The 24,283-nt window shown below is 36.3% G+C and overlaps 1 protein-coding gene across 5 annotated transcripts in view; it reads right to left on the minus strand.

The window, feature by feature from the left end:
* Positions 1-24,283, minus strand: part of MEF2C (myocyte enhancer factor 2C) — a 146,820-nt gene that overhangs the window by 88,350 nt on the left and 34,187 nt on the right. For 3 of the 5 annotated variants that reach the window (XM_058528057.1, XM_058527795.1, XM_058528141.1), the window contains exon 2: positions 5,038-5,233. In XM_058528057.1, the coding sequence (XP_058384040.1) occupies positions 5,038-5,091 (54 nt within the window). In that variant the 5' untranslated portion in view covers positions 5,092-5,233. Of the gene's footprint in view, positions 1-5,037; positions 5,234-7,038; positions 7,311-24,283 lie in introns of those variants that run through there. The other 2 variants (XM_058527966.1, XM_058527877.1) reach the window with 2 other exon arrangements.

Raw genomic sequence — 24,283 nt, forward strand, 5'->3', positions numbered from 1 at the left:
AACTGAGATAAGAACATCAGAGAAAATTTAGAAAATTTAACAGCTATGAACTCGGAATTCTTTTTATTCATAAGGGGATTATCCTGTTCTACTAACAGGAGAATGTTGCTAATTGTCTTTAATTTGTGCTCCAGTTATTGCACTGATAATTACGTGAAATTTTGTTTGCTGGCAAAAACTATTAGTGTGCCAGCTCTGATAGAAGAAAAGAACTTAAGACACTTAAAAATCTTTTTCCCTTAACTTACTATATTAGGCCCTAACTGTGTTATTTGGCAAATATTTTTCCCTTATAGTTATTCAAATATTTAAATGTCTTTTTATAACAAGTCACACAAATAAATTTGGGTTTACTTTTCCCATCCTTTCAAAATGGGAAAGCTGAACATTTTAAATAGAAACATACAAGTAAACAGGTTTAGGTTAAGCATGCCTAATTTTTATATATCTTTCTTCTTGATACAACAGATATAACATATTTCTAAGTATATTCTGTTTGTAAAAGGCGTCATACAAGGACAAAACACATTTAGAAATCTGGCTGTTTCAGGAACAAAGTAAATGAAGGAGGGTAAGATGACTGACAGGTGAAGGCACTTAACAGGTAAAAACAAAAAATGCAGATGGAGAGATTGAAGTTGCAGTGTTGGAATAAGCTGGAAGTGATAAAAATGGCAATAAGTAGTTCAAAATAATTCGGTCAGTAACATACATTTGAAAATAAGTCGCTCAACATACAGCCTAGGAAACTAGTTTCCCATCCTATTCACAGCCCTGCAAACGTGTGATTTTCCTTCTTGTCCATGAGCCACCCTCTGCCTTCAGCTGGCAGTTGCTCTGGCAGATTCACTCACCCCTTGTTGGTGTGAAGGCTCCTTTGCGCTACTGCCCTATTCTGTTCCACTTTTCCTTCCATCTCCCTGATACCCTTTTCAGGTAAAACTCGCTTGAAATGAAGGTTCAGGTACCATTCTTTACTGTGCTACACAGCACAAGAGTTGTTTTGATGAAAATCCCATTAATATAATAGCGAATGGTTCAAAGAGCATGAGTCTTCATAGGAATAGCTAACATGCATTTATTGAGCACTTATTATATGGTAGGTGCTTCACATTTCTCCCCTAATTTAATTATCTCAATGACCTAATGACATGGGTACTATTTTTTAATCCTCACTCTGCTGATGAGGGAACTGGTGAGGCTGAAAGGGGTGAAGTCATTTGCTGGACGGTCATACGTGGTACAACTGGGACCAGGAGTAGGTTTGTGTGTCTCTAAAAACCATGCTCTTCATCATTCTATTATTCTGGATGCAGTATGATGTAATTGGGAAAAGCAATGACATAAAACCATACTCTTTCCCATTATATTATACAGGATGCAGCATGACATAATTGAGAAAAGCATGTTTTGTTTTGTTTTCTTTTTTAATAGGAAAGATTTGGGTTCAAATCTTGGCCACCTCCTCGTATTAACTACCTGACTTGAAAGTTTTGCATGATCTGGGCCCTATCTAGTGTCTAATCTTTTCTCTCATCTCTCTAAAGTCAAACAGACCAGGCTCAAGTTCCAAGGCTTTCCTTCGGTTCCTTAGCAAGCTCTTTCCTTTCTTAAGGAGCTTTGCAAATACCGTTCCCTCTGGAATGTTGTCACCTGCCTAAGTCTGACTCATCTTTTAGCTCCTATCTTTTAGCATTTCCTCAGAGAGGCCTTTCTCCGACCCCCAATCTAAAGAAAGCACCTCCTGTATTCCTTCATAGCACTTTGATAGTTTCGTTCATAGCACATATGAACAAAATTTTTGTTTTATAGTTGCTCATTTCATATCTGATTCATCTCACTAGTCCAGGGGTCTACAAACTACGGCCCACAGACCAAATCCAGCCTGCTCTCTATTTTTGTCAGTAAAGTTTTATTCAAACACAGACACATTCATTCGTTTACATGTTGTCCTTGGCTGCTTTCCCGACTACGGCAGGGCTGACTATTTGAGAAAGAGGCTGTATGGCTCACAAGGCCAAAAACATTTGCTATCTGGCCCTTTGTAGGAAACGCGTGCTGACCTCTGCGGCAGACAATAAGCTGGATGAGATTCTTCTTGTTTACCACTGAATGCTTAGTGTTAGGCACACTGCACTCTAATAATATTTGTTGACTTAATAAATAAATAAATAAATAAATATTCAGTTGTAAATGGGATTAATGAGGATTAAATGGAATAATATATATGTAGTTATTGGTACATATAGCCACTTTTATTAAGTTATCTGAAAATTTCTAAGATAAATTGACAATTCATGATTTTACCTATTTTTACATAATAGCTTAAGAAATCCATCTTATGTTAGACATTGAGAAATGAGTAGTTTTAATAAACTTGGAAACCCTGGAAAATTTTAAAAAATAAAACAAGCTGTTAACTTTTTTCCTCCCCTAATCTATTTTATGTATACAATTGGAGTTTCTGAATTTTAGCTGTTCCCTACTTCCAATACGAAAGATCAAGTATGGGCAAAATTCAATTTAAACAGTTAGCGACTCTGTTTTCCAACAGTTTTATTTCTTAATGATATACAACTTATCACATCAGCTCTGTAATATTTCATTTCACACTTTAAGTCACTATTTCTTATTCTGTAAAAACACACCTTGTTCTCTGTATAGCCAAATAAACAGCTGCACTAGCAGAACAGGCTTTTACTGCTTTTAAGAAAAGATGACAGCGAACCATTGTGTGAAGTTCTATTAGGGCGTCTAAGCGGGGGAAACTTCAAAAAGGGCAAAGGAGTTAATGTTTTTCTTTGCAACACGTGAACACATAGTTTAAAGGAAGCCCAGGTTAGGGATCCTCCACACTTCGTGTGATGTGCTGTCATAGGTCTGCTGGTGTGGATTATTAGAAGTGACCTACATCTTTTAGGCCTTCTCCCAAATGGCTCTTATGACTACTCTCCTCATAGGTGAGAGGCATGCATGACAACCATTTGTAAGTTAGATGGCTGTTTAAGATTGTCAATAGCCATCTAAAATAATCACTGAAATACATAGTAAAACATGGCAGTTTTCAATTATACTAATTCCATGTAAGAATATTGAATTAAAGGGCCTACTTTACTTAAAGACTGGAGGAAAAACTAAATAGATTCTAAATCCTATAGGATAAAAACAAGGAATTCATCTTCAGGATTAAAAAAAATTAGGATTAGATTTAGGATTAGATAAACTAAACTGAATTTAAATAATTTTTCTTCTCCTAAAGTAATTATGACTTCTAACATGGGTGAGAGTAACAGCAATTGTAGACGCAACTATATTTAAATTAAGATGTTCAATTATTAGCTCAAAAGTGTGGTGTTAAAATTCTTGTATCCCTGTGTGAGTTTTATGTTCCTTTATAAAGCATAATGAAAGCTCATGAATTCAATCTGCAAAAATTTTCTTCTCTCTTTGTAAGCAAAAGTAAGATACAATGAATTTCACGAACCTAAAAATTACCTGGTATTATTAATGAAGTATAGGTACTAATTCATATAATTTTTGACTGCACCCCAAATAGACTGTAGTCCAAATAACAAGTTCTAAACAGTCAATGGTACAAGATGTTCAATACTTCAGTCTTAATTTCAATTTCAAGCTATAAACCAATTTAAAAAATACTGTGGTTTTATATTGACAGAATTATTGCTTTTTGGCTTGACCCACAGCAATAAACAATGTGTAGGAAAACACTGAAGGAATCCATCATAAATCTCAGCATTATTCATCCTTTAGCTTAGTTTTCAGCCAAAAATAGTTCAAGTCATATGTACCTTAAATATAATAAGGGAGTATAAACTTGAAAATCTAAAAAGTTTCTTTACCTCTTAATGATATACTGGCTTTGACAGCATAAATAACTACTTCTATTCATTATAATTTACACATGTAGTAACATAAAATTTTAAACCACGAATCAGTTCTAGTCTTACTCGCAGGTCCAAGAAGATAGAAAGGGACAATAGGGGAGATAGGGTGTCTCTATCTGGGGGAAATTACAGTCTGGTGGGGCATCTTCAAGGTTGTCCTCTTAGCTTTCCCCAGTGTAAATGATCAACAGGCAAAATACTCTTCTCTCCCACGGTCCAGGAATGCCTGTTTGTAGGTTCCACTATCCATTTGCAGCGGTTGAGATCTGGCAGTACTATAATTTCTCCCAGGAACCATTATTTGATACTTAACATTAGAATGCATACAGACCACCCAGCTATCCTCACATGGTCTAACCAAATCCACTCTCCCCAAGTGTGAAGAAAAATAGAGTCAACTCACAGATATTGATGATATACAAGTCTTTGTTGAACAGAGCATTTGGATATATAAAGTCTTTAGAATAGATTAAATGTATTATACAGATACTATCATTGGAGTTCTAAAAAAATTATAACATTGTCTGCCCCGATGTTTATAAAATTCAGGGTTTAAAGAAAATGGTATGAATTAACTAATAGTTCTTGCCTATATGTTTTAAGTTACTAATATTTTGTGTGGGCGTTTTCTTTGTTGTTGTTGTCAGCACAATGTTAAATATTTTGGATGTATTTCAAAGTCTCTTTGTGAATAGAATGAAAGCCATTTTTACACAGGATATTTAGCCTACATTATAAACCTTTAAATGGATGACCACAAAAGGTCTCGTTCCCATGAATATAAGAATATCTTTGTTCGATGATGCGTGCAATGTAGCAATGTTATGCTTATTAACTCTTAATTATTAAGCTATTCATGTTACACAAGTACAGCTTCCATTTAAAATTCATGTTGAAGTAAAAAGTGAATAATCATGAATGTGTGAACTCTATTTCTAACAGACAAGGTGATTTTTTTCCCTTTACATATAAGAGATTATTACCACTCAAACTGGCCACATTTAATCCACTAAAACTTCTCTTAATGGATGTTTGTATGTTCAAAATGTTTCAGTACCCTTAACATATCTGGGTAACATGTCATAAATAGTCCATGTAAATAACGATACCAAAAAAAGTTTACCCCACTCACCTGTCTGTTACGTTCATCCATAATCCTCGTAATCTGAATCTTTTTTCTCCCCATAGTCCCCGTTTTTCTTCTCTCTCTCGTCCCTGAAATTATGTATTTTTTCCTTCCTTTTCTTTCTCTTTCCTGTTTCCTCCAAACAAATCTCCTTCTTCAGCACTTGCACAACTCAGTTCCCAAATTCCTGCATTCGTTCCTGCTGAAAAAAAGAGAAAAATTAAATACCACTTCAACAGCAAGCCAGTTTCATAAGAACTGCCATAATCTAATTTTTTAAAAATAAAACTGATGGAAGTAAGCCAATCAACTGAATCAAAATAAGTATTTATTAAAAGTACGTTGGTCTGTCCCATGTAGGAGCATATCAAGTTGGAATGGTTTGTTTTTTACAACTAAAATAATCTCATAAGTCATTTAACAAGTTATTTAAATGATGAAAACTAGGCTTTCAAGCCTAACACTTGCAATGTGTCTTTTGCAGAGTTTCTTAATATTTTTTAATGAAATTAGGTGACTATTTTCACCCTTCTGTTATGAAAAATTACCTAAATCAAAGAGTTAATGAACCTTTATGTACCTGTGTATGCTAAGTAGGGCAGCTAATTCATTTCTGAAGGAAAACAATCTCGTGTTTTGACAGCAGAGGTGATAACGTCCCTCGTTATGCAAATAGGATGGACTATTAGGAAAGTGCTCTTTGATATATGTAAATGTCAACTAATTTAAATCTAAATCCTTTAATCTTATCTTAAAAAAGTCGCTGCTATGAGAACACTGTAAAAATAATATGGGATATTTAATCTTACATAAGAAGCAGCTATCAGCAGTGAGCTCGCCTTTTCCTTTCGAAAGCCCTTAAGTGATATCCTGAATACAAGAATCAAAAAAGATAATCATTCATGGAAAAGAAAGAAATGGCACAAAAATTAGAGTATTGTTCCATTTATGACTATACTTTTATAATAAGCTATCAGTCCTCTAAATTTAAATATTTTAAAAAGACATATATCTCTTTGGGGAGTAAAATATAAAATTACAGAAGCTTACTATTATATACTGGAAATCTTTAGGTGATGAATTAAAAATAAAGAAATGATCATCAATAATATAAGATAAACCCAGAGAACCCAGCAGATTAAAAGTATATATTCTACTTTGTTTTAAATTATATTTGAAAATATTTGAACGTAATGAAAGTGAATTGCTGTGAAATGTGGAAGTTAACAAGAAGCATTCCACAACGGCTTCTTCATTTGCAAGCAACAGCTTCAATTATCCTATTCTGTCTTATGTCAAAGAATGCAACTACTTGACACATTGCTCAGAATTTTCCTGTTTATTTTAGTTGGTGTCTGACAACTGACCTGATAAACTCCCACACATATTATGTAACGCTAAGCCAATGTCCTGGCTATTTAATAGATTATTTGGCTCCAATTCAAAGTTATTGGAACAGGAAAGCTGTTATACACTTGGGCTGATCATCAGCTGTCTTTTGATTTCTTATTTAATTTCTAAATTCTTTATCGCCTTAAGTAAATTTTTTTTAAATTTAAGTTTTCCGTGATTGTCTAATTGCAGAAGCTATTACGATATAATTAGTTCCGGTGGATTAAGTGCTGCTTAAATACTAAGACCATCCATTCTCTTTTGCCCAACGCCTTTCTATTAAACTGCAGCTCAGTTCTGCCTCTGAGAATAAATACGTCCAGTAACATCATGACCACACGGTGCTCATCAAGAACTATTACTCCTGAGGTCATTTTAAACGTTGGGAGTAGTTCAAAAGTTTTAAAGAGTTATAGAAATACACATTTGACAAAGACACATGAAAAAATTAGCTATAATAAGATATATTAAAATCACATTAAAATATGAAAAACCCACAAAGCACAATTGCATCATGTATTCACTATTGCCAAACACTGTCCATCTATCTATTTTTAGAAACGGTCTTAAATATCACTCAACTGGGCAACTTTCCTGTGTTTCCTATAGTCTTACCTTAGAAGCAAGCAGCACGTTGGAACGGTATTTCCCATGAATGTGCAAGACCCCAAAGAGACAAACAGGCTTCCTCTATCACAGAAAAGCCAACCCAGGAATCCACAGCAAAAGCATCTGGGACAATTTCCTTTCTTTCATTCAGCTGAGGCCAGTGGCACTATCGGCTTACAGGACTGTGTCTGCCTAAGCGCTTATTCACTTTAAGGTGGAAGGTCAGGGTGAACCGATTAGAGTGTGGTGACAAGGCGGAGAAGACGAGAACTTCTACAGATCCGGATTTCAAAATACAAATAACCAAACACGTAGAGAAACACCCCAGGAGAAAAGTCTCAGAAAGACAGAGAGAGTTCCTGATGAACCAAACTCAGAAGAGTTCCTCCGTCTCACCACCCCTTATTTCACAACTTGGAAATGAGAGACACTTCTTAAAAAGAGCAGAGCAAGGATTTTTAAATTCTTAAACACGAATTTAAAAAGAGTTTATATGTATATATCAAATATATATATAAAATAGTCGATAAAAATGCCACTGATTACATTTTCCTTTTTGAAATATGCAGGGTAATGTAGAGAGAAGTAAGCTGAAATTTCAATAAAATTGAAATTTTTTTTGTTTTCCGTAAAAATGAATATTTCTTGAAGTGTTGCCTTTTGAACACTTTTAAAATGCAAAATTTGATATTAGTAAGTACACAGGCAGAACAATACATGGCAATGATGTGACTGTTTTCATGAAGTAAAATGTGTCATAAAAACGTGGCTTAGAACATTTGATTATGGGTCACCAGATTTCAAGGCTGTCGGTAAAAATTCAAAGAGTTAGGAAGGTCAACAGTAGCTCAGTAGTTGTTTTCTTAGCACAACTATTTCTCTAACCTGATTTTTATGCAAAAATTATATTGTAAGGTCGGTTTCAAGTATTAATTTGTAGGAGGCCTAGTGGGGCTGAAAAAGAGATTATATAACTTTAGTAATCTGTAAAATTGTTTTGCATATATAGGAAGAAAAGAATATAACAGCTTGACTACATCTAGTAGCCTTTCAAGTTATGCTGAGAACTTTCATTATGTACAATCAACCATAAGCTTAAAATAATTCCAGCAGCCTCGTTGCTACTTCTTTCCACATGAAAGCAGCATTCTTGGAAAATGACCGAGTTACACAGAAACGATCAGGCATTAAAAAAAGAAAAAATGAAAGAAAGAAAAAGGAATGCTCTATCATAGTTACACTCTATAGAGTTACCGTCTTTTGCATTGTTTTTCCTTTTTGCCAACCTAAATATAAGAAAAATAAAATCAGGCTGCTTACTAAAAAGGGGAACTTCATTATGGCAGGCTTCTGTTCACTGTGAGTTTGGCACAAGCAGACAGATGAAGGCAAAGTGGTTTGAGACCCAAGTAGAGAAGAAAGTGTTGTGGGCAGATGCTAAAGATCCTTCTCCCACCCGGGCTGTCTCATCTACAAACAAGTTCCCTTGAGTGACACACACCCCCCCTCCCGTCCCCCTCTTCCCTCCCTCACTCTTGCTCTCTTCCTCCCTCTCTCCCTCCTACAAATCCCTCCCAGTAACACAGAAGAATCTTGACAGAATGGCAGGAAACACGCACAGACTGGTCAGGGAAGGATATGACATCAGCAACCACGAACAATAAAAGGTGTAAAGGTGCTTCCTTCCCTAAACTGTTCCAGAAGTGCAAAATGGGAACCAAAACTCTTCACTTCCTTCTCTGAGCAGAACTGTCTGAGTGTGCTGTGCTGTACGCCCCACACGGAGAGGCCTTTGAGAGGTTCAGATAAGGGACAATGAGAGAAATCCAGACGTGGGGACAAAATTTTTCATTTCTATTTTTAAGACATCTGAGAAAAATCCATTTCAGCTCTAGTTTAGTGTTTCGCATGATTGTTTTAAGAAATAAAAATAAGTAAACAAGTTCACTTTGGTGAAGTAGGAGATAGAGAGTGATTACACTTACCATGCCTCACAAAAATCCTCTCATACAGTTAATGCAGCCATCTAATCTTCATTTACCCTTCAAGGCAAATGAATTCTACACAGGCAATGAGCCAAATGGATAAATTATATATGTGGTAAAAAATAGAATCACAAGAGTGTCCAAAAAAATCAATGTTTGTTGATAAATATGCTGATTATTTTTTTGTCCCCATAGTTAAAAAAGAAAAGATATACTGAGTGGGAGGAATAGATTCCTATATTATTAAAGCTCTCAAAGTTCTGTAAAAAAATTCAGACTAAGAACCAAAGTAACTAACATAAACTTTCAGTATATAGTGAAACTATTTATTTTAATCTCATCATTCTTAGGTTCTTTCTAACATGGAAATGGCAGTCTACCATAAGGTTTCTGTAGGAAGAAAACCACATATCAAGTGGATCTGAGTCATCTTCAGATTTCAATCATCTTCCCACAACACTTTGATTTAGAAATTAAACATAACCTTCAGTTATGTGTTTTGATCTCAGAGTGAGACTGCCATGCCACATTAAAAGATGTGGGAAGAAGTTAATTCTCTTCTGCTAAACTGATCTTTGCAAAGCATGCCTTTTGCTACAATCAGCACAATGCAGCCGCTTAAATAAAAACAGCTTATGAATAATGATAAAACATTAAAATATGTGATGTCACTTTGCAAAGAAAGAATTCTGGTTTTCGTTTACTCATATTAGCAAATAACTTTTTCATTGACTCACATTTTCACTAACACCAGCATCTTCACATAATGTTCTGTAAAAGCTCAAGATTGAAAACCAAGCATACTATATCACATAAGAAATTATACTGTTAAATAAATACAAGCTGGATACTTAGTAAGGGACAAAACCCATCAAAATCCCAGTTGCTGCAAGCCTGGCATTACTAATGCAAACAATTAAATGATTCATTATTATTTTAAGTGGAAAACTTTGCTCATTATGGTGCATCTAGATACATTTAACTTTCTACTTTATGATATGTTTGAAAGATGTATGAGGCATGTAATTATATTTTGGTTAAAAGGAACAAGTAGAACTTTTATTTTTTTCCCTTAAAGGTATTCCAAACTTCAAAAGATATAATAATAATTATTCTTCTTATTGTTACTTGACTACACGATGTCTTATGAGTTGGAGGATATTTCCTTGGTCCTGAAAGTCACTCCATTTCTCTCTAAGCTTATCATGTATTATACAGAATGTTATATTACCCTAGCTATGAATGCAAGCTGAGTTCATTTTAAAGACACATAGCCAAGACTCGTCTTCTCTTTAAGGGTAACAAAAGAACAGCCATTCTTTCCCACTGGATTAATACCATCATGCCAAACACAAAGTTATTTTCTCAATTTATTCCAATTTAGTGTCAATATGATGAATTTTGAGTCACCTTCAAGTCTTAGTAACATAACATCACTCATACAAATACTAAACAATACTGACTGTCTTTCAGTTCCTCACACCTGCCGTGCTCCTTCCTACTACAGGGGCTTTGCGTATGCAATTCCCTCTGCCCGGAATGCTCCTCCTTCCCTCTGTGCCTCCTTAACTTCTTCCCTTCATTCTGTCTCAGCTCCAGTTTCACCTCCTCAGGAAGCACTCCATGCTCTCCTGATCACATCCAATTTCCCTATAAAGCTTACAGCACCATGTCCTCCTCACAGCACTTGTCACAACTGAAATGGCACGTCTGCCTGTCTTCCTCAACATCCGTGCACCAAGTCTGTTTTGTCTCACTTTTGTATACCCAGTGTCTACCCCAGTGCCAGGCATCCAGTAGGAGCTAATAACTATTACTTGATGAATGAATTAATTTATTAAGATTCTTATCTCTCAGGTGAGTATTTTCTTCAGTTGCTGTTTTTAATGACAACTACTAAGAACATTTTCATATTTTTGTTTATACAGATGCAGACTGATCACTTAATCCTTAGTCATATTTATTAGCATCTCATACATGGAATAAGAATAATTTACATTGAGAAGTGCAAGCTGAATGAATACTGGAGTCAGGAAGCTCAGGGTCTCACCTCTAGTTTGGTACGTAGAAGCTGAGAGACTACAGACTGATGATTTAATCCCTTGCCCTACAAAAAGTTGAGAACATACTTCTTATCTGCAGACGGTTATGATCATTAAATGTGGAACTCTACGTGAAGTGCTGGGTCTATCGTAGTCTTGGGAACATGGCCTACTACTTGTTAGATTGCTTCAGTGTTGAGGCATAAATTGAAAGTCACATCCTACAGTAGGGCTATCAAGTGAATCGTACTCCTTACGTAGACCAGGAAGATCTCACTTTGCAAAGCTAAAGATGAGCAACTTCTAACAGGTAATGCTTCATTTATCCCTTAACAACAATCATTCTATGAAGAAAAAATTTACCGTGTTATAAAAATTAAGAAGTTTTTCTTAAGTATCAGTCATGGAAGCGCTTCGGGCTGCAAAAGTAGAAATAACTAGGGAAATACATCAATTTTCCCAATGACCACGGCTGCTGAAAACTCTACATTAATGTTTCTAGTCCTACTTTAATATCTTTCCCCAAGGACAAAAGGAGATGAAATCTATGTCAGAAATATAATAAGGCTAAAAAGGAACTCGTTTTGAAAACCCCTGCAATTAATTTAATAAGTGGGCTTAACCTGCCATTATCACTGACATAAATCATTTTATTTACACAGTTCTAGAATTGAGGAGACACATACCTTCAAACAACTGTACTGTGCTATAAACAATTTAATAACACGAGGGACGCACAGCTTCCCTGTCACGGTTATCCATGGTATATTCTGTCTTGGACATTTTTTTCACACTGCAGCTTAAACAGCATTCTCCATTCTCCATGCCAAAATAAACTCCAAATGGTTGAAATATGTCAAGAGCCTCGTGCTATTCAACCACATCACAGTTTTTAGTCTTTCTGCATCATATTAAGTAATTAATTCAGGGTTCTATCATGTCTTCGTTTTCCTAATTTTTCACAACAGCGCAGCCACCACGTTTTCTTCCAAAGGACACTTAGTGATGTGGCAGGACTTAGCACAAAGGTAAATCCTGCCCTGTCCTCACAAAGCAAGAGCTACTATTTAGCATCACAGAGTGCGTTCTGTTCCCCAGCTGTACCCTCTCAGTAAGCACATGCAGCTGGATTTTTGTTGCCGTTATTGAACAAAGCAAGTTAAGCACTATACAACACCAACATCAGGGAAACAAAATTGTCAGCCTTCAAAGCAAGCCAGGCTTGAAGCGGGAGATGGTGCTATTATACATTTTCATCTCATTAGGACAAAAATCTGAATTCCCAGGAATCTCATGATCCTGTCAGAAAAAAACCTATGTTCATTATTTTCTTAATCTTTAATATATCGTATTTCATTACTAAAATGGAAATTTCTACAATTTTTTTCTCAAAAGCCGTATGTATTGGATACAGTTTTCAGCCTTACTGATATGCCTGTGTGTGTGTGTGCGCGCGCGTGCGCGAGTTCAGAGAGAACATTTTCCTGCAAAACTGCAGCCAATGGAAAAAACACATTTTAGTCTTTCATAAAGTGTAGATAAAACAATAAAAGTACATTTTAAGACAACTAAGTAGTCCTGAGTATTATCATCAGTAAATAATCACAATATTGTTAAGACTGTGATAGGAATGGTTAAGAGCACATTCTAAGTAAAAGCTTTATTTTATTCTGTATTCAAATATGATGGTAAATGATTGAAAATTATGCCCTTGAAAATAATTTGCCTCTGTTGTTATTTACTTTCCCAATTTATTTAATATTTAAAGATGACCTTGAAATGGGAAGAAATACTATCGTCCTCCTGCCAGTGTTTTTGCTGTACATTAAGGAGAATATGCTTGATAAATCATCTGCTATTTACACTGAATGTCATTGATTTTTGTCTCTAATTAAACTTTAGAAATTTAGAAGTTTCATAAAAGTTACATAAAAACCTTCCATGATATTATCTCTCAAAATATAGATATTTGATATTGCTATTATATGTCGCTCACCATGGAGCCCAGTGATTCATCACTTTTGCTATTTCTCTTCATCTCTTTTACAGCATCCTAATCAACCTAATTAAGGCTTTGTTCATTTGAAACCTCTGATGACAATTTGTTTAACTCTATCCCACTGTGGTCTTCTTACAAGGAGAATTAAATCTGATCTTCTGACAGCAATCATTAAATGATCCCAACTGGCCCCAATTAAGCCACATGGCTCACGGGCTTCCATACAGTCAAGTGCCAAGTTCTCTGTTTCATTTACACATCATTCTTTACCTTGGTTTATTTTCTTAAAGCCAATTAAGTATGCGTCTTATCAAGTGGAACTAAATTTGCTTGTGTACACTCGCTGAAGACACAGCACATCAACTGATTTTGCAGTCACCTGAAGTATCACGCAGGACTCCTGAAGCCATTCTCTCTAACGGTAGTGTCATTGATGAAAAAAAACTTTATTTACTCGTGCTGAAATTGACCCCCATGTAACTTCCCAAAATAAAAGACATGTTTAAACAGCTCTGGCTAACATAAATCAATAATAACTTTTCATTTGGCTTATTTATAATGATCATTTAATAGAAAAGTATCTGCATTTAGTTGAGTTTAATATTCCTTTTTTTTAAACATTTGAAATTATCTCTTTGAGACCCTCTAAAAGAGCAGTACCAAAGTAAGACTTCTGAAGTTAACCTTTCTTACCCTTAATTTCTGCTCTAATTTCTTCACATAAACGCTCAATTCTAAGTTCTGTAATGATGTTCCCGGGCCTTCCCACCAGCACAGGTAGCCTCAGGATTTAAGCTCATTGATTGTGTGCTACTCTAGGGAAATTGCTGATTAAAAACAGCCTCGTGAGGAGGCATAGCTCCTCTTCACAGCTGGCTCATCTTATTCTAAACTCTAATACCTGTATGGAAATTTGACCCCTCGCTTTGCTTTGGAGAACTGCAGTTACAGACTCCTTTACTTTGGTGTCAAGGCAGAAACAGGTTAAATTAATCCCAATGTGACTGGTATTTGACACAGTTTCTGAAGGCCTTAATCAATTACCCTGACTTCTTTCCTGTGAATATAAACAAATGCACTGTATTTTTATATCTACTCTAATTATAGCGATCACTGATCATCTGTTGGTATTTGATGCAGGCTATCTGTCACAGTTCTCAGAGCAGATGGATTAGAACATATCTGCTCATCCTACTCATACATTAAAATCTGACATGAGGATAGAGAACTGGAATGGGTGCTATGCATCTTATAGGACATTAACCTTGATGGAACGTGTAATTTTTTTTATTACTTGACCAACAGATGTAACTGCAAAGAAAAAAGAAAATACAACGGAATCTTTAACATTCTGATGTTTTGCAACTCCTAGAAAAAACAGTATGTGTCTTTTCTTTATGATAGCTAAATAGAGACTTGATCATCTACTCAATAAATAAATGCTCTTCTCCCCAAAAGGGGAAATGCAAAATATTTATTACAACATGCTGATGATTTAGAAAATACTTACCAACTGCACAACTGACTGACTTTTAGAAAATGTATAATAAATGTAGTAAAACGTTCATAAAGCAAGTCAGACGCTGGGGTGTTGTATTATGAAATATTTCTCACTGTATTATAGTAATCTCCAATAAGATTTGACGTTAATTTTAGAGCATGCTTCTGCTAAAAAGGGCAAACCCTGCAACAGATTTAGTACAAAGAAGCTGAAAATATCCTGTGGAAAAAAAAAAAATCTGTAGCGAAATCAGCCGGCCCAAATCCTGCCATTACTCAGCACTGCAGTGACGTGCGGATGTTTGTAGTGGTTTGAGGAGGCAGCAGGGGTGGAAACTCTACGTACTCGACTCCAACATGATTGCAATTGAACCTCATCAAAGTAAGAGCTCATAATTTGTCACAGAAAACAGCCAATTAACATATGTTAGAAAAAGGCTTCATAAAGATAATATATGATTAGAGACCCAGTGCAGCTGTTGAAAATCAAAACTATGCGTTTAAAAAAGAAATCTCAGCCTGAGCTTCCGTATGGTTAAACTGATAATGGCTACTATGATTTTTTTTTTTAAAGTAGAAAAATATAATTACAGTGCTTCTCATAAGTTTGGGGTTATGGCAAGGGAGGAGTGGGTACTGTGGCGCTATTTACTATGCCTTACTTAGTTCTATAAATAGTTGAAGCCCTTGCCAAAACTCTGTAGTTACTTTGTTATAGTGCTATTTTAAAACACAGACCTTCATTGTGAGCTAAACGGCCTTCAGGATGCACTTTGTAGTTAATAGCATTCCTCTCAAAACTATATCCTCCCTGTATCTGTGCAAAACTCCAGAACAAGAGGACTCGACGTAACTACCCCGCTCACTGTATGACACGCCGGGGCTGTGTAACATGCAGTGTAATACCTCAGAACTTTTGTCAGGGTCGGTGGTCAGAAAGGGCGACAGTTACAAATGAGTGATATAAATTTGATCCTTTATTCCATCATTTTCTTTTTATTTTCTATTGGGCGAACACAGTTTATTAGTTTTGAATGAGATGAAGGTGCATGGATACAGTGCAGATCTCCAGCAGGATGCAATGCAGCCTACCTGCCACAGCTTTGCAGCAGATGAACTACACGTAACTATACGTATTTGGTGTATTCTCATCATGGATTTTAAACTAAACTTTAGCTTGGCTCACGTGGGCAATTGAATCCTGGCTAAACTGATGTCATCGGAGACCATGAGCCAAAATCTTGATGCTTGATATTACAGCTATCAGTGAAAAAGTTCGATCATTAGTCACAGAGACATAAATGTGTCAAGCGTGATGCTGGGTGCCAGAGACACCACTGTGAACAAAACAAAGAAGGTCCTGGTCTTCACAAAACCTACGTTTTCAAGGGAGAAACAGGCAATAAACAAGCGGACTAATATGATGATTTTAGAGAGAGAAGTGCTATAAAGAAAATATCACAGTAGAAGAGGCTAGGAGGTAACGGGACCTGGAAAGGGCAGAGGTGGACAATGCTGTCAGGGAAGGGTTATTTGAGAAGACGACGGCATCTGAGGAGAGTCTAAACCACAGATTGAGCTGGGCAGTATCTGGAGGATGAATTCTCCAGCACTCCGCCTGTCCCTGGTGGTACAGACCTGGCCAACTCATAGTTTCCTAAACCTCAGTTTCCTCATCTATAGAATGGGAATAATAACACATATATTCCATGATGAGGTTGTGAGGCTTAAATAAAAAGAACCACATCCATCTGCAAAAATTCAGTTGGATGCAATTCAATTTCATAAATTCACTGTCTAAACCTGTTTTCTTCACTTCAATATTACATAATTTTATAAAAATTATAAATACTTTGAAGCACTGAGAATATAGTATAATGCAAAGGTTTCTAAATTGACTTTATAATTTTTATTTATTTATTTTTTGTTTTTCCCCCAAAGCCCCAGTAGATAGTTGTATGTCATAGCTGCACATCCTTCTAGTTGCTGTATGTGGGACGCAGCCTCAGCATGGCCGGAGAAGTGGTGCGTCGGTGTGCGCCCGGGATCTGAACCCGGGCTGCCAGCAGCCGAGCTCGCGCACTTAACCGCTAAGCCATGGGGCCGGCCCTAAATTGACTTTAATTGAGCCCACAGGTCTATCTTCCCTTGAAATGTGGATATTTCGTTAAAGCAATGCCCACTGGTTGAAATAGTTCTTGGGGATATAAGTTCATTTTGCAATGCTAAATTTGGAGAGCACTATGAACAATCTGACAAATACAATACGAAATTTCTGCAAATGTAAAATATAGAATTATATTCTGAAAATCATGCTTTTTATCTTTTAGAAATAAACAATCTTACATTGCTAGTGTAACTGAGTCATTGGGTTAGGTTGATTTATTTCCTCTCTCATAGGGCCCAACTCCCAAGCAATCAGCACTGTTTTGATTAAGATCTCAGCGATATTTGAAAATCCCAATGTCTCACTTTATGGGAAATATTCACGTATCTTTGGACATACCCATCTAATGAGAGTAGGCTATGTAGCCTCAAGCCAAACAGATTAATTTCCAACTTAGAATGAATAGACAAGTTGAATCATTCAGCATTTTTTAAATTAAAGCATTTTTAAGAGGAAAAATACAAAATTTAAGGATTATGAATTTTAATAAAAAGGAAAATTAGAGTAAAGGACAAGAGAAACTTTAATTTTAAAAGTTGTAAAATAGAAATGTCCAATGAAAAACTATAGTATTTTAAGTAAGGAGAGAGGTCAAAATTTCCTATGCAACAAAACTTTATTTAAGGAATAATGTGTAAACATTTTCAATTCTTCCTCCTCAGCCATTTTTTGGGGGAGCGATATAAATTTGATCCTTTATTCTATCATTTTTTTTTATTTCCTATTTGGTGAACATAATTTATCAGTTTTAAAATAGGGTAAGTTGTATAATTTACCACGAGGCCTAAATTAACGCTAATCTATTTTCATTTATAATTGATCAAATGCCCTGAAAAAGAATCATAAATTTGAAAAGATTTCTTTTAAAATCAAACTTGTTCTCTTTCCTTTCCTTAGTGAATCACAGTATAGATATTTATTCTAATAGAAACCAGCATGGTGTTTGATTTTATTCTCAATGCTGACAATATTCCATACTGCACTCACCTCCCTCCCTATCTTGTAAAAGACCTCTGGAGGACACTTACTTCCCCTCCAAGACCCAGTCATGATTGCACACAAAGCAGGCATGTAAATACGAGTTTCTTCTCTTGATTTGTAGACTCCCCACTCCATTTTTTCATTTCGTCACCTTTCTTTATCTCTTTTTCCACATGTTTAGAACCGAGGGGATATGGAAAGTGAAACCGTCAAAGAGCTAGGAATAGAGGTGTTCTCAGACAAGCAGAACGTCTCCCCCACAGGATCCAGGCAGGGTGGGAAGCGCCTGGGCCGGGGGGTCAGCTGAGTCGGTTCCGAGGCCGAAGGCCTGGTGGGAGGCTCCTTATCTCAGCATGTCTACACATTCTGTCTCAGGCTGTTTTCAAGGATAGCCCAAGTCATCCTTGGCAGATAACGCTGCATGGAAACTATTACTGTACTTCCCCTGTAAAAAAGACCATGCTACTATCGATCAGAAGTTATTGAAATGGACAGCCTTTTATCCTGATTGTCTAAATCTAGGATCTAAAAGAAAGCACCCATCAGTGGAAGCAAGCTCACGACTCTCCTCAGAAATCCCTGAGTGGATTCCAAAGATCACTGCTTCCTAAGGATGCTAACAAGCTATTCCTCCAAAAAAAAAAAAAGAAAAGAAAAGAAAAGAAAAAACCTCAGGAAATCAAAAAAAATTAGGAAAACAGATTTCCTTGCTGCAGGACTTTTCATAGTTTTCAATATGCTGGATGCCAGAATCTGGAGTATTTCCAAACTTATCTGGAATATCCTTTGAGAACTGCTAGCTTTAAGGAAACGAACAAGCTTCTTCTCTCTGACTATGAATACACTGCATTCCTGAGATGCTCCAAACCAACCCTTACCTCAGTGCCTGGCTCAAGGAAGACATAATAGTATTGTTCAATAATTGATAAAACAACAGAAAACTGTTCTTTTAGCTTCACAAAGAAATACAAACATGATATCAGGGGCAGAAAATTGCTGTTCTTTTAAAGTAAAAATATTAACAAGATATTTAGCAATTAGTGCAATTTGTTTCCAAAGCCCAAAGTACCAAGAAGAGGCAGAGGGCAGTGGGAAGAAAGTTCTAATTGGAATCAGGCTCTTAGGTGGGGTGTGCTACCCACGAGCTGCAGGACTTTGGGCCAGTCAACTCTTTTGAGCGTCATTTTCCTCAGACATAGAAAGGGAGCTGGGTTCAATTTCTAAAGATCTCTTTTAAGTTTCTAAATGGTATAAATTCAATAAAGGTGTAAGACAAAAGGAGGTTGGAAGGCTTCTCCAAAGGACATAGCCCTAGAGAAACACTAAGCTGACAAAGGTGTTTAATTGCCTGGATAAATATAACTGTTTTTTCCATATTTTTTGCATTGACAAGTTGGTTCACCTCAGCCTCAAGCAACATAAGCAGTTATGACCAAGGTTACGTTATGCACTTTGGACCACGAACCATATTTAGAAATTTAATAAATAATAGCCACAAATTATAAATTACTTACTCTGGCACTAAAAGCTTTACATGTATTAACCCTAATACTCACAACAGCCTATGAGGAAGGCACTATTATCATTTCCATTTTACAGAAAAGAAGGCTGGAGGACAGAGAGGTTAAGTTACTTGCCCAGGGTCACATAGCTAGTGTTAGAGCTATATCTGAACCCCTAGAAGTCCAGTCCCAGACTCAGTACTTGAACCACATACTCTGCTACTTCTCCAAGCTGCAAGGTAATATTCCAAAGAGTACTTTAAAGTTCAAGTTCTATGCAGAAAATGTGATGTTCAGAGGGATTTAGTGGAATCTAAGAAGTACTTTTAAAATCAGTGTTCTTTAATTCATCTAACATTCTCTTATTCTTGATGGCAAAAAAGTGTTTACTTCACTGCGCCAGGAGGGGAATAGAATGAAACTTGAGTTAGATATTTGTCATTAGAAGATCAGAATTCACTGGTTGATCAGCACCAGCGGTCCCCCTCCGCCTTCTACAAATGAATGTGGTTGCTCGCAAGGAAAATCACGTTAATGTATATGAATCAGCATATAGTCATCACGACTCCTGGAAGAAACCATCAGAACAGGTGTCTTCCTGAGGATGGGTCAGGAGAGTCAACTTCATTTAGGATGAGGATGAGAGTTACACAGAGTATTACAGATGTCTCGTCTCCAGTTGAGACAGCCATCTTGCTCTCCTTCAAAGTACCTTGGGTAGGTTTCTATAGCGGACCTGATCAACTCCAGTATTACCCCAGTCATTATCTCCCTCCAACCCCCCGCATCTGCTCCTCCTCTTGTTCTTCCTTCTCTTTATGCTCTTTCTCTTCATCTCCTTCATCTCCTCAAATTATGATCTACTACAGTATTCTTCTATCTGCAGTGGAGTTCCCACTTTAGAATTTTACACATTTACCTACCACTTTAGAATCGTGTTTGAGATCTCTGGGTATAACTGTGCAATTCAAGCTCTTTAAATATATTATTTTAGACACAATTTTATGGCTATCAGCTTTATAAGACACACACCTAAAATATGCTAATTAACTGCATAAAAGCAATGGACATAATTGGCAATATTTTTACAATTGTTGAAGAAAATCACACACTTCGGTGTATTATAAAGTTCACATCAGTTTTCTCCCAATGTTTCATGTAGCCTTGCTCTATCAGAGCCTACAGAGTGTGAGGAAGTAACAGTTTGTATACTTTCAGCACGTATCAGACTTTTCTCCTACTTTCATAGGCAGAACACTGCCGACAGATACAGGTACATATATATTCATTTATGTATTTACATATGTTATTGTACCAGTTGATGAGCACAGTGGCTGAGTCATTCAAAGACTCCATAATGACACATTATATCCAAGCCTGAATTCAATTTAAGATGCTGGGCAGTTGACTGTGCAAAGTGAAAGCTCAAAATGGCTGCTTCCATAGCCCATGGACTTTAAGAGGGCTTTCGGTAAACAGGAAATCGCTGAGATTTCTAATTCTGTAAGAAAGGATCTGTTGGCAAATACTGCCTTTCACAGTGAAGAAACTTCCTGAATAATTTTTATATCAGTGTTACTCATGCCTGTCAGTGGGTCTGGTAATGAAAGTGTTGTGAGAAGTGTAGGGGGTGACATTATCTTTAGATGCTAGAAAACTGGTCATTACCATCAAGTTACTAGTTAACATACCAAATCATTATTTGGCCACATTCCTGAGGATTCTAAAATTCAAAATTAAATAAAAATGTTCATCTTTTCTATTTTATGAACTGGAAAATAATGAACACAGCACAATCTCTATTCAATTACTTTGAAAAAATTAGTTAAGATGAATATTTAATAAGTGTTTCTCTAAACTTATTATGGAGAATTTCAGGATGGGCTTGGCAATTTCACTTGCCTTAAACTGGATCTTTATGAAATCCATTTAATAAAATTACGCCATGTTAGAAAAGAACCAAAAAAAACTCTCTTTTTTTTTGGTTGAAATATGTATCTATATTTCCATTCAGCCAAGGTAAGAGTAGAAATGCCGGATATTAACATTGGCAGGGCCATGCTAGGTCATATCATTTTTCCCTCCTTCAGATAATACCATACCCAAATTATTTCACCAAGATTCCACCTCTCTATTTTTAAGGCCTTCCGGAAAAGGAGCAACATAACCTTCCTCAGTAACCTATTTTGATATTTCACAACTCTCACTCTCAGGAAATTCTTACTTATAGCTAATCCCTCACAGAATACTTTATGTCCAGTCCTCTTGTTCCAACCTCTGCACAGAGAACAACATTTGGTGATCATGTCCTCACTTAATACACTTGAAGGCTGGGTATTGCATTATTTTTTTTATCCTTTCGTTGCTTTACTTTCTATTTTTTTCCCCCATCTTTGCGGCTTTTCATTTCAAGTTATATCTACTTTTAGCTCTGGAGTCCAAAAATGTAGATAGTATTCAAAAAGGCTCTTGTACACTCCTAGCAAACACATATTTTTAATTATCCACACACTGCATAAATTTTAAAGTACGTTTACCTTTTCATTTATTCCAATTTTGCATTTTTTTTCCCCATGCCAGATTTGTTTCTAGCCAACTCTTCTACAGCTTGTATTTAAAGAGTTTATTTGTTTCTCCTTGGCCTCATGACTTCTAACCACTTCTCCAGTTTACCAAGGTCACGCTGAGTTCCGATCCTATCTTTCAAGGGCCAGACTTCAGACACACTCTTTACACAGGATTTGTTAGCATTTTTAAATTTAATGAATAAATTACTTATTTCACTATTCCTTTAGCTACCATTCAAAATCTGTGTGGTTTAGAGGATATTTTCCCCAATTTACAGATGAGGATGTCATAGAGAACAAAATCAAAAGCCTTAGAAAATTGAGATTATATCTATCCCTTCTCCTTGACACTCTACAGTGAAGGTTAAAATATTCTCCTGGACCAGTTTTTTATGATGCTGTGTTGGTTCATACTCACACCCAGGGTGTTACGGGATGTATAACGTGTATAACAAATGAGTGGGATTTTTCCTTGCATATTTTTAAGTCTGCAAATAAGAGAGGTACTAACCGTGGTTCCTTGGTCATCCTTCATTTTCTTGTAAAAACGTTACCACTGATAGTTACCTTCTAGTCTTTATTCAAACACTCTTAAGGACAGTAGCTTGTGGCCCTGCAATGGCATTATGTTACAGAGTTCCTGCTACTAAAATTATCTTAGGCTTTAGACCCGCCCAGAAGGTCCATGGAATTTGTTTGTTCCTTAGTATTACTTGATTCCATAGGTCACACATACATACATTACATTTCATGTATACGGCCACAAGATGATTTCATTTCACTGCTTAATAAAGGTAAAAAATAAAGCAAAAGGCTGGCCCTCTGGCTTAGCGGTTAAGTGCACAGGCTCTGCTACTGGCGGCCCGGGTTCGGATCCTGGGCGCGCACCAACGCACCGCTTTTCTGGCCATGGTGAGGCCACGTCCCACATACAGCAATTAGAAGGATGTGCAACTATGACATACAACTATCTACTGGTGCTTTGGGGGGAAAAAAAAAAGGAGGAGGATTGGCAATAGATGTTAGCTCAGAGCCGGTCTTCCTCAGCAAAAAGAGGAGGATTAGCATGGATGTTAACTCAGGGCTGATCTTCCCCACAAAAAAAAAAAAAGGCAAAGAAGTATTTCATTCATTCCTTCACTCAACAAAGGTTTTTTTTGTTTCTGAGTCACTACTATGTTCTAGGAACTATTCTAAGGGATATATCAAGGAATAAAACAAACAAAAATTCATGCCCTCATGGAACTTACAATATTCCTGGTATTATCTATATTTACTTTCTCTTCTACATGAAAAATGGGCTACACTTTATTTTATCCTTTGTTCTTGTTCTGGTTTTTTGGTTAAACTGAAAACATTGGTAAATATCATATCTTAATTTTTATTCTCCTTATCAAACTTTAAGCCTTCACTATTAGAACTTTCACTTCCATAGTATTTTTAATTTCTTTTTTACTCATAATACTTTTTTATTTCCATTCCTCATACAGGTGTTTCTTTAGCCAATCAGAGACTCTCCTCTCTTTTTAATGTTTGTGATACAAGATGAAGTGGTCTTTGATCATTCGTGCAATCTTCCATCCTACACACTAAGTTTTCTAAGAATCCCTTTTAAATATTTCCAAGTCCTTTGAAATCTACTCCATTAAAATTCATCTTTTTCCATCAGGGAATTCTTCAGATCTTTAATTCTTACCTGTGATTGGACCCTAAAATATTGTGAATCTTCAGCCAATCACCATGTTTGATAAAGAACTAAACTAATTAATGAATAATACTGTCTTAGCTTTACAGAAAGAGGAAAAAATGCTAATAAACCAAGAAAGCCAACTCACTTTCATGTGTCCTGACCATATGTCTGGATAATCCGTGACAGTAATATTTAGATATTTCTATTATAATAGGATGAGAGAAAGTGATCAATGACTTCCTATTGTATAGTAAAAGATAATAGATTAGAAACAAAGTACAATTACGGACATCAATCATATGGGAAAAAATACAGTAAAAGATACACAGTGAGAAAAATCCTTTCCTGAGAATTTACAAATACAGTGTCAGCCATCAAAATTACAGTAAATAAAGAAGTGGGAGATACTGTGATAATTTCTTGGTCACAATTTTGGTTTTCATTAAATATGCTGAAAAGACTCTCAGGAGGAGAAAATAGGGAGATAAAGAAGAACACAGCTCTGATGTGTAGCTAGAAGTATGCCAATATGCCAGCTTCCTAGGTAAATTGTTCATGTATTTATGAGAACCAAAATAATAATCTTTTTAAAGTGATATTCTAGATTAGGATCTCAATGATTTTTGAAGGAAAGCAACATTCCTTTAAAAAAGCTTTGGGGCCAGCCCGGTGGCGCAAGTGGTTAAGTGCGCGCACTCCGCTGCAGCGGCCCAGGGTTCGCCGGTTTGGATCCTGGGTGCGCACGGATGCACTGCTTGGCAAGCCACGCTGTGGCGGCATCCCATATAAAGTGGAGGAAGATGGGCACGGATGTTAGC

This window comes from Diceros bicornis, chromosome 1, assembly GCF_020826845.1.
Source record: "Diceros bicornis minor isolate mBicDic1 chromosome 1, mDicBic1.mat.cur, whole genome shotgun sequence".
In the NCBI taxonomy this organism is placed as follows: Eukaryota; Metazoa; Chordata; class Mammalia; order Perissodactyla; family Rhinocerotidae; genus Diceros; species Diceros bicornis.